This window comes from Camelus bactrianus, chromosome 14 (assembly GCF_048773025.1).
Source record: "Camelus bactrianus isolate YW-2024 breed Bactrian camel chromosome 14, ASM4877302v1, whole genome shotgun sequence".
Lineage (NCBI taxonomy): Eukaryota > Metazoa > Chordata > Mammalia > Artiodactyla > Camelidae > Camelus > Camelus bactrianus.
The window spans coordinates 2,815,371-2,836,062 of record NC_133552.1 but is presented as its reverse complement, the minus strand read 5'-3'; the positions used below and the strand labels follow the sequence as shown (position 1 = coordinate 2,836,062).

Sequence of the window (20,692 nt, the reverse complement as noted above, 5' to 3'; positions counted from 1 at the left end):
AGAAGGCCGGAGGGCGGAAACCAGCAGCCCCAGGACGGCGCTTAGCGTTCAGCTGGTCAAACTGTGTGATCTTTGCTCCTCGCTTTCCCGGTTTCCCGACATTCTGAGAAAGCGCTCGTCAGCTCAAGATTGTACTTTTTTTTTTTTCTAAGTGACCCATTTTCTTATTTTGGGGTTTTCGTCTTTCACCTGTGATTTTCATCCTATCTGGAGTTTCCTGTGATCAAGGTTGTGTCTCCCTTTGGGGATGGCTCACGTTAATTTCCATTGTGTCCTGAACCTGGTACTTCCTGTAAACCCTGGGTTCTGCCCTGAGTCCCTGGGGAGTGTTGCTGCTTTGGTTTGAGTGTGTCCTGCTAGGTTCAGACCGCGAGCTCTGCTGTGACTTCAGGGCGCAGGTCTCAGGTGGCTCCTGCAGTGTTTGCTACCCGGGGTTGGGTCTGCCCCGCACACGTGTGGGTCACGGTTAATCCGAGACTCTCACAGGTTCATCGACAGAGTGAGGGAATCCCTGTCCCTGTTTTCTATTCACCATCCCCCCCCCCTTTTCCCCTTTTAGATCTGCCCTTCTTCTCCTCCCCTGAGTCCAAGGACACAAACACATGCACTCTCTCTAGTCCCAGGGGCTCCTCCACCTCATTCCTCTGGCCAGAAAGTCTGGAGTTTCAGCTACCGAAATGCACTGATAAGCTACCCGGGGGCAAAGCACTTAGAGAAAAAAACATTAAAAAGAAAAGAGAAACTGGTCCCTGTTCTGCAATCTGCCTTCTGTCGCAGACTTTAGAAAAATCCTTAAGTGGCTGTTTTTGTGTTCTGTCTGGAGTTGATGTTTGTAATCAGCGGGAGGGGTGGGCTCTCAGAGGAACAGAACATAACCCCGACTGGAGGGTTCTCCACTCTCCCAGGACCACTCTCGCTCATCACTCCAGGTGACCAGGGATTCCCGCCTCTTTCTCCTCCCACCTCCCTGTCCTCACTTAATGGTGGAGTACCCCATCCTCCCTCCCTCCGCGGCTGATCATCTGGCCTTAGATCAAGGCTCCCAAGTTCACGTCACCACTCAGGCTTCTCTTTTCAGCTGCGGACTTGGGTTTCTGGCCGGCTGTCTAACCTGCCCATGTGTATGTCTAACGGCATCTCCAGCTTCGGGCGCCTGCCTGTACCCATGGCTCCTCCACCCCTCCCCGCCGCCTCCTTCCCCACTGGCCCACTCCGTTTTCCCCATGTGCAGACCAACATCCTGTACACCGTCCTTGATTAGCAAGTCCTGTCGACTCTGACTTGAAAATACATCTGGGGTTCGTCACCTGCGCTGCCCCAGTGTGATCCAGGTCGTGCTCGTGTCTCAGCTGGATTATCGGAGTACCTCTCAGCTCATCTCCTGTTTCCTCCTCGCCCCAGTGTGTTACAGCAGGGCTTCTACTGACACATGTGGAAGGTCACTCTGCTGCAAAATGTTCAGCATTCCTGGTCCCCCTCATTGTGGGGATCAACACCCCTGCACCTGTGTTAAGGTGGGGGTCAGGTCATGTCACTCCTCTACGTCCTGTTAAGGCGGGGGTCAGGTCATGTTAAGGCGGGGGTCAGGTCATGTCACTCCTCTACGAATTCTCCAGACTTAGGACCTCACAGCAAAAGCCAGAGGCCTTATAATGGCCTCATGTGATCTCACGTTAACTCCATAATCTTCTCACCTGTTCCTACTCCCCTCCCTCTCTCTCTGCCAGCCACACGGATGCTCTTTGAATGAGCCCCGGAGTCCTCTTGGCTTGAGACTTTTGCTGATGTCCCTGCACAGTTCTTTCCATTATCACCTCCTCTCTTTACTCAAACATCACCTCTTTGGTGAGGCCTCCTCCAGCTACTTAATTTAAAATCACAAGCCTCTCCCGCAGCAGTCTCTGTTCCTTTTTCCTACTTCGTTTCTTTCTATACCATGTATCACCACCCAACATTCCCTATATTGACTTATTTTATATAGCATCTATTTCCCCAGCTAGAATGTATGTTCCACGAGAGCTGGGATTTTTGCTTGAATGTGTTCACTTACCTATTCCGACAGAAAGATGTCTGGCACATAATAGCTGCTCAACAAACATTTGATAATAGAATAAACATAGGAATAGATTGCATAACATACAAATGGCCAATGAACATATGAAAAGATGGTCAACATTGTTGACCCTAGGACTTGGGGTGGTGGTGATGGAAAGTGGGGAGCTTCTGTTAATGTGTATGGGATTTCTTTTTGGGGCAGCAAAAATGTTCTAGAATCAAATTGTGATATTGCACAACTTTGGGAATACACTAAAAACCACTGAATGTACTCTTCATTCAGTGTATGCTATGTAAATTATATCTCAAAAAAGCTGTTTTTTAAAAAGAATAAGTTGCATATTTAAAGTTAGCAAACATTTAATTCACTCCACTTGGCTGATTAGTATTTTGTATCAACTTTCCCTGTTCCATCGGTGAATTTTCCACAACTCTTTCTAAACACTGGACTAGTGGCCTGCATACAACTGCTTTAAACACTCCCAGTATCTGGTCTATGATCCATTAGATTGTCCTTAAACACTGGGGACAAGTTTTCTTTCCTGAATTCTAAAACTCTTGACCAAACTCACCATATGACATACAGTTCTGTTCTTAAATAATGAGATTCACAAAATGATCATCAGAAGCTCCTTGCAGAGTAGACATTTGTAGGTTCAGTGCCTGCTCAGAAATGGATTTTTCTTCCTATTTCATTGGTTTCTTTAACAGTGGATTTGCAAAATCCAGTTAGAATCTGCGATTTGCTGCCTGAGAGAAGAAAAATCGTTCAGACTGTATTATGACAATCATCGTGAGTATTTGCTACGTGCTTAGCTTACACCGGGCACATACTTAAGCACCTTACATATGTTAGCTGTTTTTAACCTGCACAATCAACCTGAAACATAGGTAGAACTCTCTCTGTTTTACTACAGGGGCGCAACTTGGCCGAGGTCATACACCTGCGAGGTGGTGGAGCAGAGATCCCACTGCGGCAGCACGGATCCAACAGCTGGATGGAGAGAGGTCAGCGCTGCGTCACTGAGTTAATGAACACTTTCCCCCACTAATTACTTAATTCAGACGTATTTATGAAGCCCAGTTAAATGCTGGGTGTTGATGACACAAAAACAAACAAAAAAAACAAGACAGGACTCCTGTTGCAGCATTACTCGGTCTAATGTGGGAGACAATGGGAACATCATGCAACAAAACTACGGCGTGGTGAGCCCGCGCCGTAAGCCCCGTCGGAGCAGAGTGAAGAGCGCCGGGGCGGGGCATGAGGAAAGATGGCGCCGGGGGCCAGCATTTACCCCAGCCCAAAGAAGCAACAATGCACAAAGGGGTGTAAGGAACATGGCGTTCTAGAAGGGTCCGGGGGGAGGGTGTCCCACCGGTTTGGTGGACGTGGAGGCCACACTGTGGGGGGCCTTGTATTTTATGCTAAAGAGATTGGAACGAAAAGCACCAAAGAGCATGTATGGCTTCACACAATCCTGTTTGCACTTTGAGAAGATCCCCAGGAATTCTGATGATGGATGAGGGGAGAGACGATGAAAGCAGACAATGAAACCAGGCAGGAGGCTGTTACAACAACTGACCTGGAGCTTTTTTAAAAGAAGTAAATCAAACATCTGCAACTTATTTCTCTTTTAGGTGTATGAGAAGCCATTTGTGGTCCTAGGACCATGGTTAGTATCATCTAAACCAGCATTGCCCAACACATAGAAAGTCACATATGTAATTTAAAATTTTCTACTAGCCATGATAAAACAAGTAAAAGACGTGTGAAATTAACCTGAATACTGTTTTATTTAACTTAGTGTATTATTTCAACACAAAACCAATATACAAATATTAATGAAATATTTTACATTTTTTCATACTAAGTCTTTGAAATCCAGAGTGAATTTTATACCTAAATCCTTCTCAATTTGGATGCTAAATTTACCTTGGAACTACTTGGTTCGCATTTAGATTTCATAATATTTACAATTGAAAAAGTAGGCTCATATATCCAAGTTGTTCCAAACACATACCCCGTATTTGAATCGAATGTCAGTTTTAAAATTTTAAATTGATTCAAAAGAACTGTAAATTCAGTTTTTCAGTCACACTAGCCATATTTCATGTGCTCAGTAGCTGTTAACAGACAGAAGGGCCCCCTAAATGAGGAAGCCCGCCAAAGTGAGAGTCCTTGCTGTGAAAGGATTCACACAACAGAAGCAGAGGGACGACACGAACAGTCGCTTTACTGTCAGAGGGGGAAAGGGAAGGAACTGCTGGAGAGGGGAGCCGTCAGCCAAACTGGGCAGCAGGGACAGCCCCGGCCTGGGTTGGGCCACGTGGACTTTTATGGGAAGCTTCCACCATCAAGTCCTCCTTCTAGGTGTGATGGAGCCAATCAGTCCTTGTATGGACTTTTCTGGCTGTTGTCATGGCGATCACAACTGTCATGGTCCTGGTGGGGGTGTCACTTAGCAGATAATGCATTACAACGAACAAATAATGAGGCTCACGGTCACTGGAAGTCAAGTCCTCCACCATCTTGGACTCTGTCGGTTCTAACCAGTTCTTGTTTCTTCTCTGCAGCTGCCTCCTGACACTTAGATAAGAGTAACTGGTTTCTGTTTGAGGGAGGGGCAGGGGTACGATCCCGGGGCAACAGCCTTGGTAACAAAAAGGAAAGTTGCCTTTTAATCAAAATGCCTGCAATCTGGTGGACCCAGCATTGCCCCCACCAAAAAACTATCTCTAAGTTTCCGTTCAGCCAGGAAAGTTTAAAAGGGAAATAGGGGAGTGATCTCAGTAACTGTTGAGATAGGTGGTCAGAGTCCCCACCAGCTGCTGGAGCTGCTCTTCTGTGACTCAGGGAGGCGGGGAGACTTCGGCTTTTCTATGAACAAAGGCCAGGGGTGGTGGGGGGCCCACAGGGTCCTGCTTGGTATCAGAGGTGGATGTGGCTAGTGACCCCCACTTTGGACAGCACATACCAAAGCACTAATTCTGAACCGAGGCAGAACGACTTACCGAACACTCCCACTCCTGGGTGGCTGGTGGCAGGTGTTCAGCAATATGTTTGTTGTTATCAGGGAGCATAGGATTTAAAAGGCGGAGAATCACTGATTCTAAACCAACTGCAAGTGAAACACAGTATTGTGGAGCAGGGGGAATTCCCTTTGAGACCAGGAGGAATGCCCAGCACATGATTGCTCTGCCTCCGTTGTTTCTAAAAGCTGGCCCTTTCGACCAGTCCTCTGGTCCAGCTAATACGGGCGACGTAAACGGTGCCTGGAAAGAATCGCTCTTCGTTAAGAATGTACTGAAACAGAAGAGTGAAACACAGAAAACAAGTCCCATTAGAGAACGCTGACATGAAGTGACAGGTCAGGAAGCACGCTGTGTGTGGCGTGATTGTGAGACATTTATAACTGGCCCCTCCCGCCCCCTGCTGTCAGCTGCCCCGCTCTGCACAGCTCGCTTCAGGTTCCCCGCTTTCAGAGTGGCTGATCACCAGAGGTTTTCCCAGCATCGAGAAACTTACTACGCAGTGAGTCTGTCTTCCTGCGACATGTAACTGACAGCGTGTGAACGGGGAAGGCCAGAGGCCTGCTGGGTGTGAGCTGGCTTCCCTACTGTGAAACGAAGATGCCTACCCCACCCACCCTCCTGCGCTAGGCGGGTGGAGAGGCCCCCTGTGATAGCTGAAGGTGGGCAAGGGAACAGACAAGCCAACGTGAAACAGAGAAAGTCATTAAATTGGTGTGGCAGGTGATTCAACAAGTGGAGGGACATGAGTGTGAGACACACTAGGGAGGGGTGGGGAGTGGGGCAAACTGGACGGTGAGTGACACTGAAAGGGGCAGCTCCCTGAGCAGGAGAGAAGGCCCAGCACTGCTGCCAGACCTGTCCACTGACTTCTCAGATTTGGAATTTTTGGACAGATCTGGTTTTTAAAAATCAGCATTCTGTGGACTGGACAGACCAAGCTACAGACCTCTTGGCTGCAGCCTCTGAACGTAAAGTTACAGGAGCTAAAAATAAAGAGCAACACCAGAAACAGACTGAAAAGAAGAGCCAAGTGAAGGACAACTGAAGAAAGGATGATACAAACTAGACCACGGACAGAAGAGAATGGAACCACTACTGAGAAGCAGTCTGGGGCAGCTTATATCCAGACCAGGAGTAAGAGAGAGTCAACAGAAGAAAGCCCGTAAGAATTAAGCCAAGGCCCTCTACTTAAAATCCTATTTGGATTAGATCTTCAAAGATACAAAATGGCTGAAAATGGTGAGTACAATTTTTAAACACCTTTTAAACTCATGGCTGAGCCAGCAAAAAAATAACGTAAAATCTCAGAAGCCAAAGATGAAGTGAACGCTTGAGGAAGGGGGCCCTGGGGCTGGTAGTGCCCAGTGCCCCACAGGTCTCAGCAGCTCTTCAGGGACGAGCCGAGCCCCAGGAGCCCAGCCCAGGAACCCTCCTCCCCAGTTCCTGCTGACAAGAGCTTGAGGGGAGTGTGTGACCACCCCTAGGGGACATCCCAGCCTCCCCTGCCACTCGCTCTGTGACTAGGTTCTGGACAGTGATGTGAGCAGGAGTTGACGTACCCAGCTTCCAGCGCCCCCTCTGAGGAGAAGATCCCCTCCTTTCCACGCTTTCCCTTCCTCACGAGCTGGACTGGAACCATCCCTGTCAGGAGGGCAGAACCACACCGTCAGGGGTCTGGGCCCTGAGCCACCCCGGCAACCCTGGACGGCTTTCTGACCATCGGTGTGAAAGAGAAAGAAACAATGTTGTTTAAATCACTGTATTTTGAGTTCAGTGGGCCAGAAAAATAGTGATCATTGTAAGATTTACAGGCCATGCAGTCCCAACTACTCAGCTCTGCAGGGAGCAGAGGCAGAAGCGGCCACAGACAGTGGGTGACCAGACCGGCCTGGGTGCGCCCCAGCGAAGCCTTAGCTACAAAGCAGGAGGTGGCCTGGGTCTGGCCCACAGGCGACAGTCTACCAACCCCCATCTCAGCACTATGACCAAAAATAAATAAATAGATAGGTAGACGGATAGATAGACAGACAGACAGACAGACAGACAGGTATCTGGCACTGGAACTTGCCTGCTGTAGACCTGCCCACCGACTTCTCAGATTTGGAATTTTAGGGCAGATCTGATTTTTAAAAATCAGGGCTGAGTGAAAGGAAATTCTGCTCTGAGAATTCATTCCTTAGCACTGACTCTCAGAAAGGACTATGGTTTCAAGTCACGTAACACACATGGTCCAAAAACCCCTCAGAGTGAGGCCCACACTGACGTGGGCTGGGCCTGGCAGAAGCAAACGCAGGTCCTTTCTGGAGGAACAGCCTGCAGCCTCCAAGAATCCCTGAAGGCAGATTTCCTATCAAAGACGAGCTCACAGAAAAATTACAAAAACACAAGGACAAAGACAAGTCACACTGAACAAAAGTCGTGGGAAAAAAGCCAAAAAACAAGTCACAGACTCAGACGCCACTGCCTTTGGGTACTGACTGCACTTGGCAGCGACACGTGTGAGCAGGCAGCAGGACGCGTAAAGGAGAAGGGCCAGCGAGGGCTAAGGTCACTAACGCGCGCCCGGGCGTACTTTCGAAAGGACCAATTAGAGCTTCTAGAAAATAAAACTTCAATGATTTTCCAATAAAATTATCATCATAAAAAGATTCAAGTTTTAAAAGTGGCCTAAGACTCAAATTTTAGAAATTGCAATGGGACAGTAACTGACTCAGCAAAACAAGAAAGTTAAATTTTAAGCTCACGGTAGGGAAGGCCGAGTCAGAAGCTGTTAGCATTTCTGCAAGTAGGCGTGAAGGTGGGACTGGAAACAGAACTGACTTAGAGCTTAAAGAGGTCCCAACAGTCGCTTCACAATGGAGAGGAAGGGGGGCTGCAACAAACCTGAAAGGAACATCTGCCTGTTTATACGCAGTAGACTAATCAGTCAATTATTAGGGCAAAATATTGATGCGCTGCTTCACAATGGAGAGGAAGGGGGGCTGCAACAAACCTGAAAGGAACATCTGCCTGTTTATACGCAGTAGACTAATCAGTCAATTATTAGGGCAAAATATTGATGCGCAGAAATGCAAAATAGATCTTTAAATATATATCATCAAAATAGGGATGACTTTCAATGACATTTTCAATTTTATTCATGTGTAAGTGTGAGCTTAACTGTATCAGACACAGCGGTGAAAGTCACACACACACAGAACACCCAGGTAGACCTGGGAAACCACGTAACTCAGCCCACACACGCTCAGCATTGCAGCAAGTGTCTCAAAGTGGTGGTTTCCAAACGCTTCTCAATGGGTTACTTCAACAAGTGCACTCATCACATCTAACAAGGGCTAGCGCAGATGGTCCAGTCACAAGTGCACGGTAGGAGGCTGCACAGCAGGAGGGAGAGCTGCTCGCTGGTGCTGCTCGCTAGGAGTGGTGTCCTGGAATCAAGTCCTCACGTCTATGGGAGAGAAAACGTCCCCCTGGCCACGGTGGCCTGACTTCCCTCTGCCTTCTCAGGACATCACAGCACAGATGGCAGTGGCATTAGATTTGGAAGGGACACTGGGCTCAAAGTGCCCTCCACCCGACCACGTGTCAGAAGGATTTCACCAGAATGACACCTGGGACTGTGCGGTGAGTATTGGCGTCTCCTCTTGGTGCTTACACAGCTTTGGGCAAATCACCTTCACTTCTGCCCTCATCCGTAAAAGCAGCGCTCACGTCGCCGGCCTCCGCAGCAACGCGGTGCCCAGCGGCGTCTCCCGCCAGGCCAGCCCCTCCTGCTGCAGTCCAGGCCCCGCCACCGAGCAGGGTCTGGTGAAGGCGTCTTCAGACAGTCATGAAGCGTCGTGACTGTTAGTGTGCAAGACCTCACGGACTGTATAACGTGTCTTACTCTCTTTCTCTCCCACCGAGTTCTCCCTCTTCTTAGAAGTCATTTCTAAAACACTAATGAATTCTGGCAACATGAGAAAGTGAAAAAGTTCTACACAACAACAAAAAAGTGACCATAACCAGAGATGAAACGATTTCAACTATGAAACATTTGCCATATATAAAACAAAAACTTTAGATATTAAGAAATGTTTTAAAACAATGTGAAATAGGGGGGATGTAATAAAAAAAAAAGTCACATGGATCCAAGATTAAAGATTTAAAATTAATTTTTTCAAACATTTCCATAGAGATTATATCCAAAGAGCTCTTAAAAATAATTAAGAAAGATGGCCGATACCCACGTGAACATGGTCAAACTCTCATAAAACCTCAGTAAAACTGGCTACTACTTTTGCCTGTCCCACTATAATTACTTCTAATAGATAACTGTAAACATTAGAAACCATCTAAATACTCACCAAAAGGAACTAGTTAAGCAGAAAGTACACATATAGGCTATGAAACTGGTAAAAGGAACGAAGAAAAACAAGAACCAAGATGAAAGGAAACGTAGGAAACTCCTGGAGAAAGTCAGTTGCTTTTAACTTTACCCTTTTGTTGTTCACGTTCATTACTTTTTAAATTTCAAACTGTAAACACTTCACAAATCACAGGCTCCCTACTGTTACCATAAATTTTTGACTCCCCGCAAGCCAGAAGAATCTCTTCTGTGCTCTCGAGAATCCTCTTTGCACATTTACCCCATCACTTACGAGCGCGCCCCCCTATGTTATACCTACTCTCATACAATGAGAGGTAGAAACCTAGACTCAGAAAACCGCCCGGGGGTTGAATTGTGGCCCATCCACTTACTAGCTTAGTGACCATTAAGTAACTTAACTTCCGTGCCGTTTTTCTCATTTGTAAAAAAGGAATAATAGTACCCACTTCACAGGACTGAGAAAAATGAGTTAATATATTGAAAGCTCCAAAGAGCAGGTCCTGGCCCTACTGAGCACCCAGTGCTGTTGGCCAGCGTTACTGAGCAGACGTCTCCCGCCCATACTTCTATCCTGAGCTCCAGGCGGTGACTCGCGCACAGCAAGTATTAATATTTGCTGAATTAGTGACTTGCTACCAGGGGATTCAAAGAGGGGCGAGGATGACAGAAACAAGCTCTCTGCAACAGCACCGCTATCTTTGTGAGCCTGGTAGGCTTTTTCTGTGTTTATTAACTAACAGATTAGGTAGAAGAAAAAAAAAGTGCGTTAGACTGAATGAGAGGGAAAAAGCAAAAAACATTCTGGGCCAAGACCCATTTTCCGGTAACCCCCACCCTTTCCTCTACCTGCTGCTCTCTTAGCACCTGTGGCTTCTCGCCTGTTTCTATGGTTTTCTTAGGCCAGCTAAGGTTCGTCTCTGCATAGCAAGAGGATCTGCCACACTTAATCCCAGCTCATGGTGCTCTTTTGGGTTCCAGGAGTCAGGCAAGCCTTTCCACAAAGGCTTTCTTGTTAAACTTCTCACGGTTCCTAAGATGCAAACAGCCCAAACTGCCCCCCCCTCACCCTCTCCAAGGGGGACAGACCACCCCCAATGCTGGGGTGTCAGTCCTCACACCCTAGACACAACATTCTCCCTCGAGGCCCAGGCCCTTTGTGCTTACCCTGCCCTGATCTAGTTTGTTGCGTGTGTGCAATTTCCCAGTGTAAATTACGTCATCGCATCACCTGCCATCCTCTGGGAGGATGGACGTGAAAATGGGTGTGCTACTCCTGTGTCACAGAAAAACCCCATCTCCGTGACTTAACAGCTGTGTGACCTCAAGCAAATTGCTTAACCTAAGCCTCAGTTCCTTCAAGACACTGAAGATTTAAACAAGGTCAAGCATATAAAATTCTGAGTGTGGTGCCCAGAGCAGACTACATACCCAACAATGAGAGCTACGGCTCTGTGCGAGGATTCCCGGACAGTGGCCCGTGTGTTGAGCCCCGGGGCCGTGTCCCCTAGGTGACACGCTGTGGAGTGTGCTCTGGGAGGCACGTGCAGCCAGGCCAGGTCCCAGGGAGCGCCTGGGGAAGGCACACAGGGAGGGGGCGCTGCTTAGCTCAGGATAAACCATCCAAACCCAAACAAGCCACACACACAAACACCCATCATAGCATTTCTGAAGAGTCTGCTATTCAGACTCTCTCATTGCAAAAAACACTATTTGAGGTTAGCAGTACATTCATTTAGGCCTCCTATATTATCACAAAAGAAGAGTTTATCTGCACGTGTAATGTCAATGGCCTTGTACTAACTAGGATTAAAAACCTCACTGAGAAATAGAATTAAGGTGCTACCAGTGAAAACCACCAAGAATCTAGCAGACACTGGCAAAACCTTGCTGAAATAAGACACCTGGTAAACACATACTAACCCACGCTGTACGTACAAGCTGTCAGCTGTCCCCGGATCATAATATATTTGTCTAAACCTGATCAAAATCCAAGTAAGACTCTTCCTAGGAAAAATCAAACTTGACAAAGTAGGTACATCGTGAAGAGTGAAGGGCCTAGAACAGCCCCCAACCCAGCCCAACCCCCCCCCCCAAAAGAGGATAGGGCGGCTTCCCTATCAGGAACCAAAGTAAAGGAACCCCCGACAAGGAGCAGCTGGGGCTCTGCTGCGGGAACGGAAGATGCCTTTCAAGTGTCAGGGGTTATACACCTGGTGCCTTAATGCAGACCGTCATTCACACAACTGCCTGTCTTTGCTGTCCTCACTTTTCTGATGACGAGGCTGAGGTCTACAAAAGATCACACAGGTTCAAGGCAGGGGTCTGAACCCAGCCGACTCCAGGAGTCCAGCCTATCTCATAAGAAAAAGATTAGCACACATTAGCTACAGAGATCATTAAGAAAAAACTCCAAGTGACCTGGCGTAAAAACGGACACGATATTAGCATGTGATTACATTAACATGCAAATGGCTAACATCTATATTAAAAGGTTCAACCTCACATGCACTTGTTACAAGGACCGGTGACGTCAGGGCTGCAGGCAGGAAGTGGGTTGGCACATACGCTGCAGGAGTGTCTGTCTACACAGCGTTTCTGGAAGGCTGCGTGACATCAAAGCAGACCACCGGCACGCCTCTCCAGCAACTCCTCATCTGCAGTCAGTCCCAACGAAGCATGAAACCTAAGCATGAGGGCCACGTTCGAGGACACTCAGTACAGCGCCTCCTGTACAGGCGGAACACTGGGGGGGACAGGGAAGCGCTGGGAGAAGTCGCCGTGCACCCTGCCACGGGGCAGCGCGCACGGAGGCCCGTCCGCGACGTGTCATTGAGGGGGTAAAAAGCAAGTCACAGAATACTCAGATTTTCAACCCATTTGTTAAAAAATAAAAAGGATCTAAGAGAACAAAATGTGAGAAAATGACAGAGGGAAAAAGACTGAACATATGTACACACGTTGAAAAAGGCGTTTTTTTAATGGGTCTGAAAGGACACACACCAAACCATGAAGAGCAGACCCTGGGAGGAAAGCAGAATTAGGGCTCAGGCGTTGAAGACTTTCACTTTTTTCTCAATTTTCTTCTGTATAATTAAAAATGTTTTCGTAATTTTGAGAAGACAAAAGCAAGTGACAAAGAACTTACTAGCTTGTGTTCAGCCTTTTTTTTTTTAAAAAAAAAAGCAAGATATAAGTATGTATCAGTGAAAACAGAACACTAAAAACTTTCAACCAGAGAATAAAGAAGTAATAAGAAAATTCCATGTTAAGAACAACTACTGACACCTAGAAAGATTGAAAGCAACTGACACAACCAATTTTATTGTTTACATAATGACAGGCTCTGGACAAAGTGAAGACAGCAGAGACGGTGACAACACGTTTAAACTCCCATCACAAATCGATGTTACAAATTTCCAGTGGTCAACATATTAAAATGTAAAATATATAAAGAAAAAAAACCAAGAAATATACATATCCAGATTTTTGCAGCACAATGCAATGTCCTTTTTAAAAAAAGTCTGCTGTAATTGTGTATTTAATTCTGACAGTTAATTCAAAACACAAAACCACGTTTTCCTACCCTTCCCCAAAACCTGGATCTGGGGACTGCAGTGTTACAGAAGTATGCAAAAATAACAATAACTTCAGTGCTCAGAAACAAAGCATTTCCCTTATTTTAATGCATCAAGGTGCAAAAATGTCAATTCTAATAGAAGCCAATCATTGCTATATGCAGATAAATAAAACAGATTTGACAACACTTTTATAATCAAACCCAACTAACGTTATACTAAAAAATATATATGTGTATATATGTGTGTATATATATATGTAATACCTATTTTAGAAAAAAAGGTGCCTTGGTGAAAATGATTCTGAAAATATTCACTTGATGCACATTATGTACAAAACCTTCTATATAAAAAATTAAACTATTTTCAATGAAATTCATGTTCACATTCCATCTGAAAACTGTACTTGAAAGATAAGTACGTCTACCTAACGGTTTCTGTCTGAAATCAAGGCTAAGGCAGCTCTCTGTCCAAGGGCTCTTTTTCACCCGCTCTGTGTCACTAATGCTGATACAAGGAATACACAGATGCAACCAGACGTGTCTACGTGTCATTACGTGGAACTCTCTGTTCACCGTTAAAACGGGATAGTTTACTGTTGCTACAAAGCATATTTTTTTCTTAAAATACATGGTTTCTCTATTCCAAATTAAGCACTGACTTAAGACATAAAAGAGGCTGATAAGCCACTCCACTTGGCGTCAGCATCGGGAGCCCTGTGAGAAATAACCCTGGACTGGCATAGCTAGAAAAGCCTGCGCTGAAGTAACAGCGCGTCCTTCGCCTGCACAGAATCAGCCTGGCCTAGTAGCTACTGCCCCCAGGACGCCTGTCTGGAGCTCAGATATGCTACTGAAGGTTCCTCGCAGATAGGAAAAAACACCTCACACAGACAACATGAGCACGTGTAGGATAATAAAAGCCGTTAAACTCTGTCTGATGAGTCTGACAGCATCCCTCGCTCGGAGTAGCTGCTAAAGGTTAAGGTGGAAACAAAAACGGAAGAGATGGGGGCAATGAAGTTGAGTTGCTCAAATATTTACACCGGTAACCATTCCGCTAAGTCCTTTAGCAAGTAACCACAATGACCTGGTACCTCTAGCTAATCGCTCCACTAGCACTGAGGATTTGAAGCACAGAAGGTGAAAAACAAAATACCCTTAAAAAACGGGAACAGTCTGAGGCAAAAGTTGTAGGTCTGTAAATATATTTTTCACGCACACACAACTGTGTGTGTTATCCTGTATACAGTTTACATACATATTCACAAGATGTCCTGCAGTGTAGGTCAAAGGCCTTTACCAGGAACAAGCTGATGCCAGTACAGGCCCCAGAGTTCATACCACCTACGTGAGAAACGTGTGCGTGTGTTCACGTAATGTAAACCTCGTCAGCAAAAGCACCGCCGTGACAGCGGGTTACACGGCAGCAGGTTCTGCCCATCAGCGATGTCATGAGAACATTTCTTAACACTGAGATCAGAGTAACAAAAAATACACAGCCAGGTTTCAGAGTCACAAGAAAAAAGTTGTTCAGCATGGCAAACAAGAACAAAGTTCAAATTCCAGAAGTAATGAAAAATATCAAAACGTTATAAATTTCCTGGGATGCAGTTTAATTTCTGCATCAACTTTAGAAAAATAGACTCATAGAATGATCGACGCTGCTATGGATTCTCTCAACACATCAACCCCTGTGTCTATCTTTTTCCTCTTTTGTTTCCAGCTGGAGGTTTCTTCAACTGAAGGAGCTGTCCTCCTGCTCCAAACCCTGCAGAGGCAGGACTGGACACCCCAAACGTCAAGCCAGCGGACGCCGTGATGCCAGGGTTGCTGAAGTTAAACCCGGATGTACTTGAGCTGCCAAAGCCTTGTGTTTAGGGAAGAAAATACTCAAATCAGAAGTTAAATCACAAAAGCAAATACTAAAAAAGGGGATGAGAGGGAAATTTCTAGCTGAGAGAATACGTAACTTATAAAAATAGCAAGTATCTTAGGGCCCTGAATTGCTCACATGGAATTTGACAGGAAAGTAATTTAGCTGACAACTAAGTGATACCGTTACCGACAGAAGTTTAGTGATCCAGGCCAAGCAAGAAACCTTACACAAAGAAACAGAAATCGACAGAAAACTTCAAGTTGGCAGGCACTTTCCTATTAATTAAATATGCCAAGGTGCCTTCCTCCTGAGGCCCTCCAGAAACATTTTATCAAAATGTAGGAGAGAGACTTTCACAACCTTTGGACCCACCCTTGCAATTCTAAGTCCTCCAGAAAGCCTCAACCCACAGTTTTCAGGACAACGAGTACATGGAAGAGTATTACCTACTGTTCTGATTTTGTAAGAGCCGTAGCTTAATTAAGGTCAAGAACTATGACTGCCTAGCTAACCCATATTAACACATTTAGATCACAATCCTGATAGCTATTCTCCATCTTCCCTGTACCTGTAATTTCTATTATCTTACTCTGTAGAAACTATTGATTTTAAACACTACTTAATATTAAATGGAATTTCCTTCAAATTCCCTCAATTAAAACAAAATTTAATCAGTATTAAATTATTATTATTTTAGGCATGCTATTTATCCATAAGCATTGCACATAAAAACAATCCATTATTTACAAATACAGAAAAAATGCAGAAGTAGACAGAATTTGGAATTTTCTACTAGAAATGTCAAAAGATTATACCTATTTCAAAAACAAAGAACCCAATTAATCATTTGTAAGACAAGTATTCTTAAAATCAGAGGGACTTAAAACTAAAGAACACCTCTTTAGAAGAGAAATGATTCTCTTGAATGAATAATGATAAAAACTGCATTAAAACCTTCACAATGGGTTCATTTTTGTAATAATGAAGAAAACTGTTTAAACATAGAACTAGTCTTCGGGTTTAAAATAACCTCTACTTAGTTAAGAGAGGATGTTATTATTTATTCTACCAAACCTGATAAGTTGTTAGAAACGTTCTACAAACCGGACCTCCAGCTCACAGAGAGACAAGCTGCACGATGAGTGAGGCCTGCACGCTTCTCCAGGGGAGAAAGTGAACTGGGGATTTTTTATTTTTTGATACTGAAAATAGCAATACTTATATTTTTAAATTAAATCATTTGCACCTTTAAATCTGCCTGGGATTCAGGCCGACACACACAAACCTGCACTAAGACTTCCTGAGGGTTTATTTGTTGTTCCAAATCCAAATGTGGAGACCCCTGTGGTGCTGCATCCAAAACCAGAGCTAGCTCCAAATCCTAGTGCAGGGTGATAGAGAAATACACAACGAACGTGAAACAGGTTAAAGGATGCCGACAAGCAAAACCTCAAATTACCAAAGGTCTACTACACACAGTGCAAAAACCACGGCCTTGCCAAGGAAATCTGCTGTTTACTGCTTTGCACAGGACTCTTGGAAGAACCAGACCAATTCTGAAATAAGACATTTCTACCTATTTGCACTAAGCTTATGACCCATTAGTAATTTTTAAAGAACAAGGCCATAAAAAACAAGATCATATTAGTACCTTCTCTCCCAAATGGACTAGAAAATTTACTGATCATTCAAGTATGATTTTAGTCAAACAGATACAAACATATCTACTTAAAGCCATTTCATTTGAAGGAAAAAGGTGACTAAATTCATGAATAAGCATGACATGCACAATAATTTAAACACGAGTACCACAAGGTAATTTTACTCTGCTTTCTACGAAAACACTTGCACTTACGACCGTTCAGCACTGGAAAAGTGCGCGAGCTCACCAGCCGCTCACTCCGCATCTCTGCAGGGAGAGCCGGCTCCTGCCTCAGCCCCAGCAACTCAACAATGAGAAACTGGGAGGGGAGCATCCTGTTTTTTCTCTTAACAATACTATAGGCATAACTTAAATAAAAAAAAATTTTTCATTGTATGAAGTCAAGAGGAGGTTGTGCTAAGAAACTTGAAGATTGGTTTCAAGTGCTCTAAAAATAAAATTCAAATTCTTTTTAAGTTATTCTGCAACAGTAAATTATTTAATTTATTTAAATTATCTAAAATATTGAGTTTGATAGTATTATTGCCCATAACAGTATGAAACATGGCAATAAACTGGATTATAGATCACAGGAATTATGCTGCCGTAATTCTAGTAATTCCTAGCAGAGTCTAACATATTAAATAACCTTAATAGCTTATAGGCTTCTCGTCTTATGATGATATATTTCCGTGGAAATAAGGGAACTTTATTCATCAGATGAAAATGCATGTCAAATACAGTCAACCTTTAATTATCCACACCAGAGAATTGTGAATGCATTTTATCTATCATGATGTTTTTGCAAAAGACTTAACTTACTAATTATAGTTAACTTACGAAACTAATAAAATAAACTTAATTGGTTATGTATACACAAGTATGCACAAAGGCAAATATGCCAAAAGTGCTTTGGAATGGAAAGAAGTCAAGCTGTCCAATTTATAACACAATTATTTCCCCATTTAAAGTGCTGTTTTCAGAAAAACACAATGATTAGGAGAATATATGTCCAGAAGTAGTTTGGACTTCAACTAATTTTTTTAATTAAATAAAACTAAGTAATGTTCAAGCTCATATTTTAGCATACTGTTTTGAAAATATGAAAATCCCTGCAATTTAATTTTAATACTTTTTTATATTTACTATTCACAGAAGATGAAATTTTTAAAGCTCTAAATCTAACCCTAGAAAGCACTGATTATGTCTGGAGAATCCTGTTTTGCCAGACAGAACCTTAACCTCCGAAAGAGCAGATCCTCGTAGAAGTTTTCACAGACTGGCAGCAATTCAAATGTACCATCGTCCAATGCAATACGAGAAAAGTTAAAGTGTACCTCCAAGGTTTGAAGAACCTAGGCCACTTGACTGCAGGCCAGTGCCAATACCTGACCCGAATGGCGCTCCAAAACTAACTCCCAGAGATGGCTGTGGCCCTGGTATAAAAAAAAATGGGGGGAAAAGAAACAAATTTGCCTTACTCTTTCAAAATTAAAGGTTCTTTATGAAATTATTTTTAAAATGAACAGTGATTACTTTTAACAAACTCTACTTGCTAAAACTTAGTTTCCGGGATGTCTCCCCAGCCTAATTTACCTGCCCCAACTGATTTACCTATTCAAAATTAAATTAAAAAAATTAATCTATTCACACTAGACAATTGAGAGGCTTACCGCACTGAAAGATGGATGTTAATTTAACCTACTAAGTAATTTGAAATCTTTAATGTATTGTAAATTATAGCTTTTTTGGTTTTACTTCTAGAATGATTTTAGATTTCCCCACTTGTTTTTTGGTAAAATTAGTTGGTGTAATCAGTAAGGTTTTTACTTTTTTTCTTTTTAGAATAAGCTCCTTACTGTTAGAGTCAAGTCTCAATTGATCAAAAGAGACTGACACTAACATGCAAAGCCATCATGTTACTTCATAAGTACCGAAAACTAGGCATGATTTTTTATAAGAAATATAAATGATATGTACAATAAATAGATAAAAAACAGGACAATGTTGTATTTTATTAAATTTATTGTTCATTTTAAAGCAAACCAATTACACAGTAACATGACAATTCCACCTTGTTCACAGAAAGTGATAACTGAGTTCTTCCGTTAAGCTCTGCTATGTTACACCACTTATCACCCGATTAAAAAGGATGGATAATGAACATTTACAAAGGCACCGCTGTGTACCTCGACAGAGTCAATACATTCAAGATTTCAATTCAGAAGTTTCTTTCCAACATTTTGGAAAATGTACTCAGATGCAGAACGATTAATCATCCTTTTCCCATTTGTTACTTCAAAGATTTTGGCTGTTTGTTTGGCAAGAATAGTATCAAACTTACTAGCCTCTCTTTTTAACTACTTTTTTTTTTAAACTAAGAATACAAAAATCTAAAAATCTCTCATTTGATAAGTAATTTATGAAAATTATTTGATAAATTTCATAGTACAATCTTCAGTCTTGTCTTTTTCAAGCACAGTGATCAGTGCATCTCAAAGTTGAGGGAACTGCCAAAGTAATACACAGATGGATATTGAAACTTTTCAAAGAAATCATAGCCTTCAAGTTGTTCAATGAAGAATGAGGTTTGTATATTCAAAAGGTAGTGTAAAATTATAAAGCATGAAAAGAAAAAGAAAAGGAAAGAAAAGAAGAGAAACTGAGGAACTACATTTTGCACTGGGACAGAAACTGGACTTTCCAAACAGCTTCTACCCAGAAAAGACAAGGACTAACAGTAGCCACAGTTCTTACACGACTATGAAGAAATAAATTAAAAAAGGATTTAAATTTTTACATCCAGCTTGAGATAAATTTGAGAATAAAATACCTGCCTAGCAGCTCTTTTGTAAATGTTACTATAGGAAAAAGAAACTAAACTATTACCTTCTTAATTCTAACAAAAATAATATGTAGAAAACACACGTCCAGTTTCTTTAACATTGAGAGACTCAAGTGTCACATGTTCATAGGAGGCACTGCTGGTGGAAGACCCTAGAGAATAATGCACACCACAGCCCTCAGCCCTACAGGTCGGAAGAGTCACTCAAACAGCGTGCTTTTTGTTGTCTGCGGGTCTGCTTTTAAGAGCAACTCTAACCATCAATATTCAGGGTGCAGGTAACCAAGAACTCTAACGATGACAAGACTTTCCATTGCACAACAGGTACGTGGTATCTTGAGTTTTGTGCCTTCACACAAATTCTGAAGGCAACATCATTTATAAAACTAGTAGGCAAATGTATAACATTTTTTAATAGTAAAAACTCATGATAAATATCTCCCATGCCAAAGTGTTAGCATATATTACACTCTGGCCACCATATAAATTAGTTTCACTAATAGAAAGCAGAATCTACATCCTTCGGGCAAAGGCTACGTAAACAATTCAAGAAGTCTGTTTCAGAATCTGAATAGTCATTAGTCATTCAAGGAGAGGCTCTTAGTTCCATAAATAAACCCAAGTTAGTAGTAACACATCCCAGTGATCGCCCAAAGTGAAATCTTCATGTAGAGTAACATTTTACAAAAGTTACTGTATAATATATTCACACACAACAAAATCAAGTTTAGCACTGCAATTCATATTTTCCAGAATAAATTCTACTTTCTCAAAAGTAAAAACTGCATTCACAGGAAAAGGACTAAAGTGCTAATTTTTTTTTTTTAATTTTCAATGATCACTCAAAGTATCTAATGTAATTAGCATGGTTATTCCTAAGTCATATTTTTAAAATAATAATTTGTCATTAAAAAATGCCTTTTCCCCAATTTGAAAATTTTTACTCTTACTGATTTAATGGGGAATGCTCCTTTGGTTATTAAATACAACAAAACCACAAAACCACAAGGAACTAAAATGAGATACTTAAGTTTCCTATTTAGCACTACACCTTAAATATCCAAACCTACACTAAAAGCTAGAAAGTAGGAATTCCTAACAAAATGCCTAAGTTCTCCTTAAAAACAGCAGCTAAGTCACATGAGAAGTCTTTTTATGTAAACATCAAGAACTTTTAAAAGTGTCAGAACACAACAGCAAAACTTAACCCCAGTATATCAGCTTAAAACAATCTACCCTAAATTGGATTTTTATACTGAAAAGCCATCTTAAACTTTTAAGAGACTTCAGAAGCA

At 42.9% G+C, this 20,692-nt stretch overlaps 1 protein-coding gene across 2 annotated transcripts in view; it reads right to left on the bottom strand.

The window, feature by feature from the left end:
- Positions 1-12,751: 12,751 nt before the first annotated feature.
- Positions 12,752-20,692, bottom strand: part of NUP58 (nucleoporin 58) — a 33,530-nt gene continuing 25,589 nt past the window's right edge. For both annotated transcript variants that reach the window (XM_074377941.1, XM_074377940.1), the window contains exons 13-15: positions 17,890-17,988; positions 16,196-16,291; positions 12,752-14,901 (exon numbers count right to left, since the gene is read on the bottom strand). In XM_074377941.1, coding sequence (XP_074234042.1) covers positions 14,732-14,901; positions 16,196-16,291; positions 17,890-17,988 — 365 coding nt within the window. In that variant the 3' untranslated portion in view covers positions 12,752-14,731. The remainder of the gene's footprint in view (positions 14,902-16,195; positions 16,292-17,889; positions 17,989-20,692) is intronic.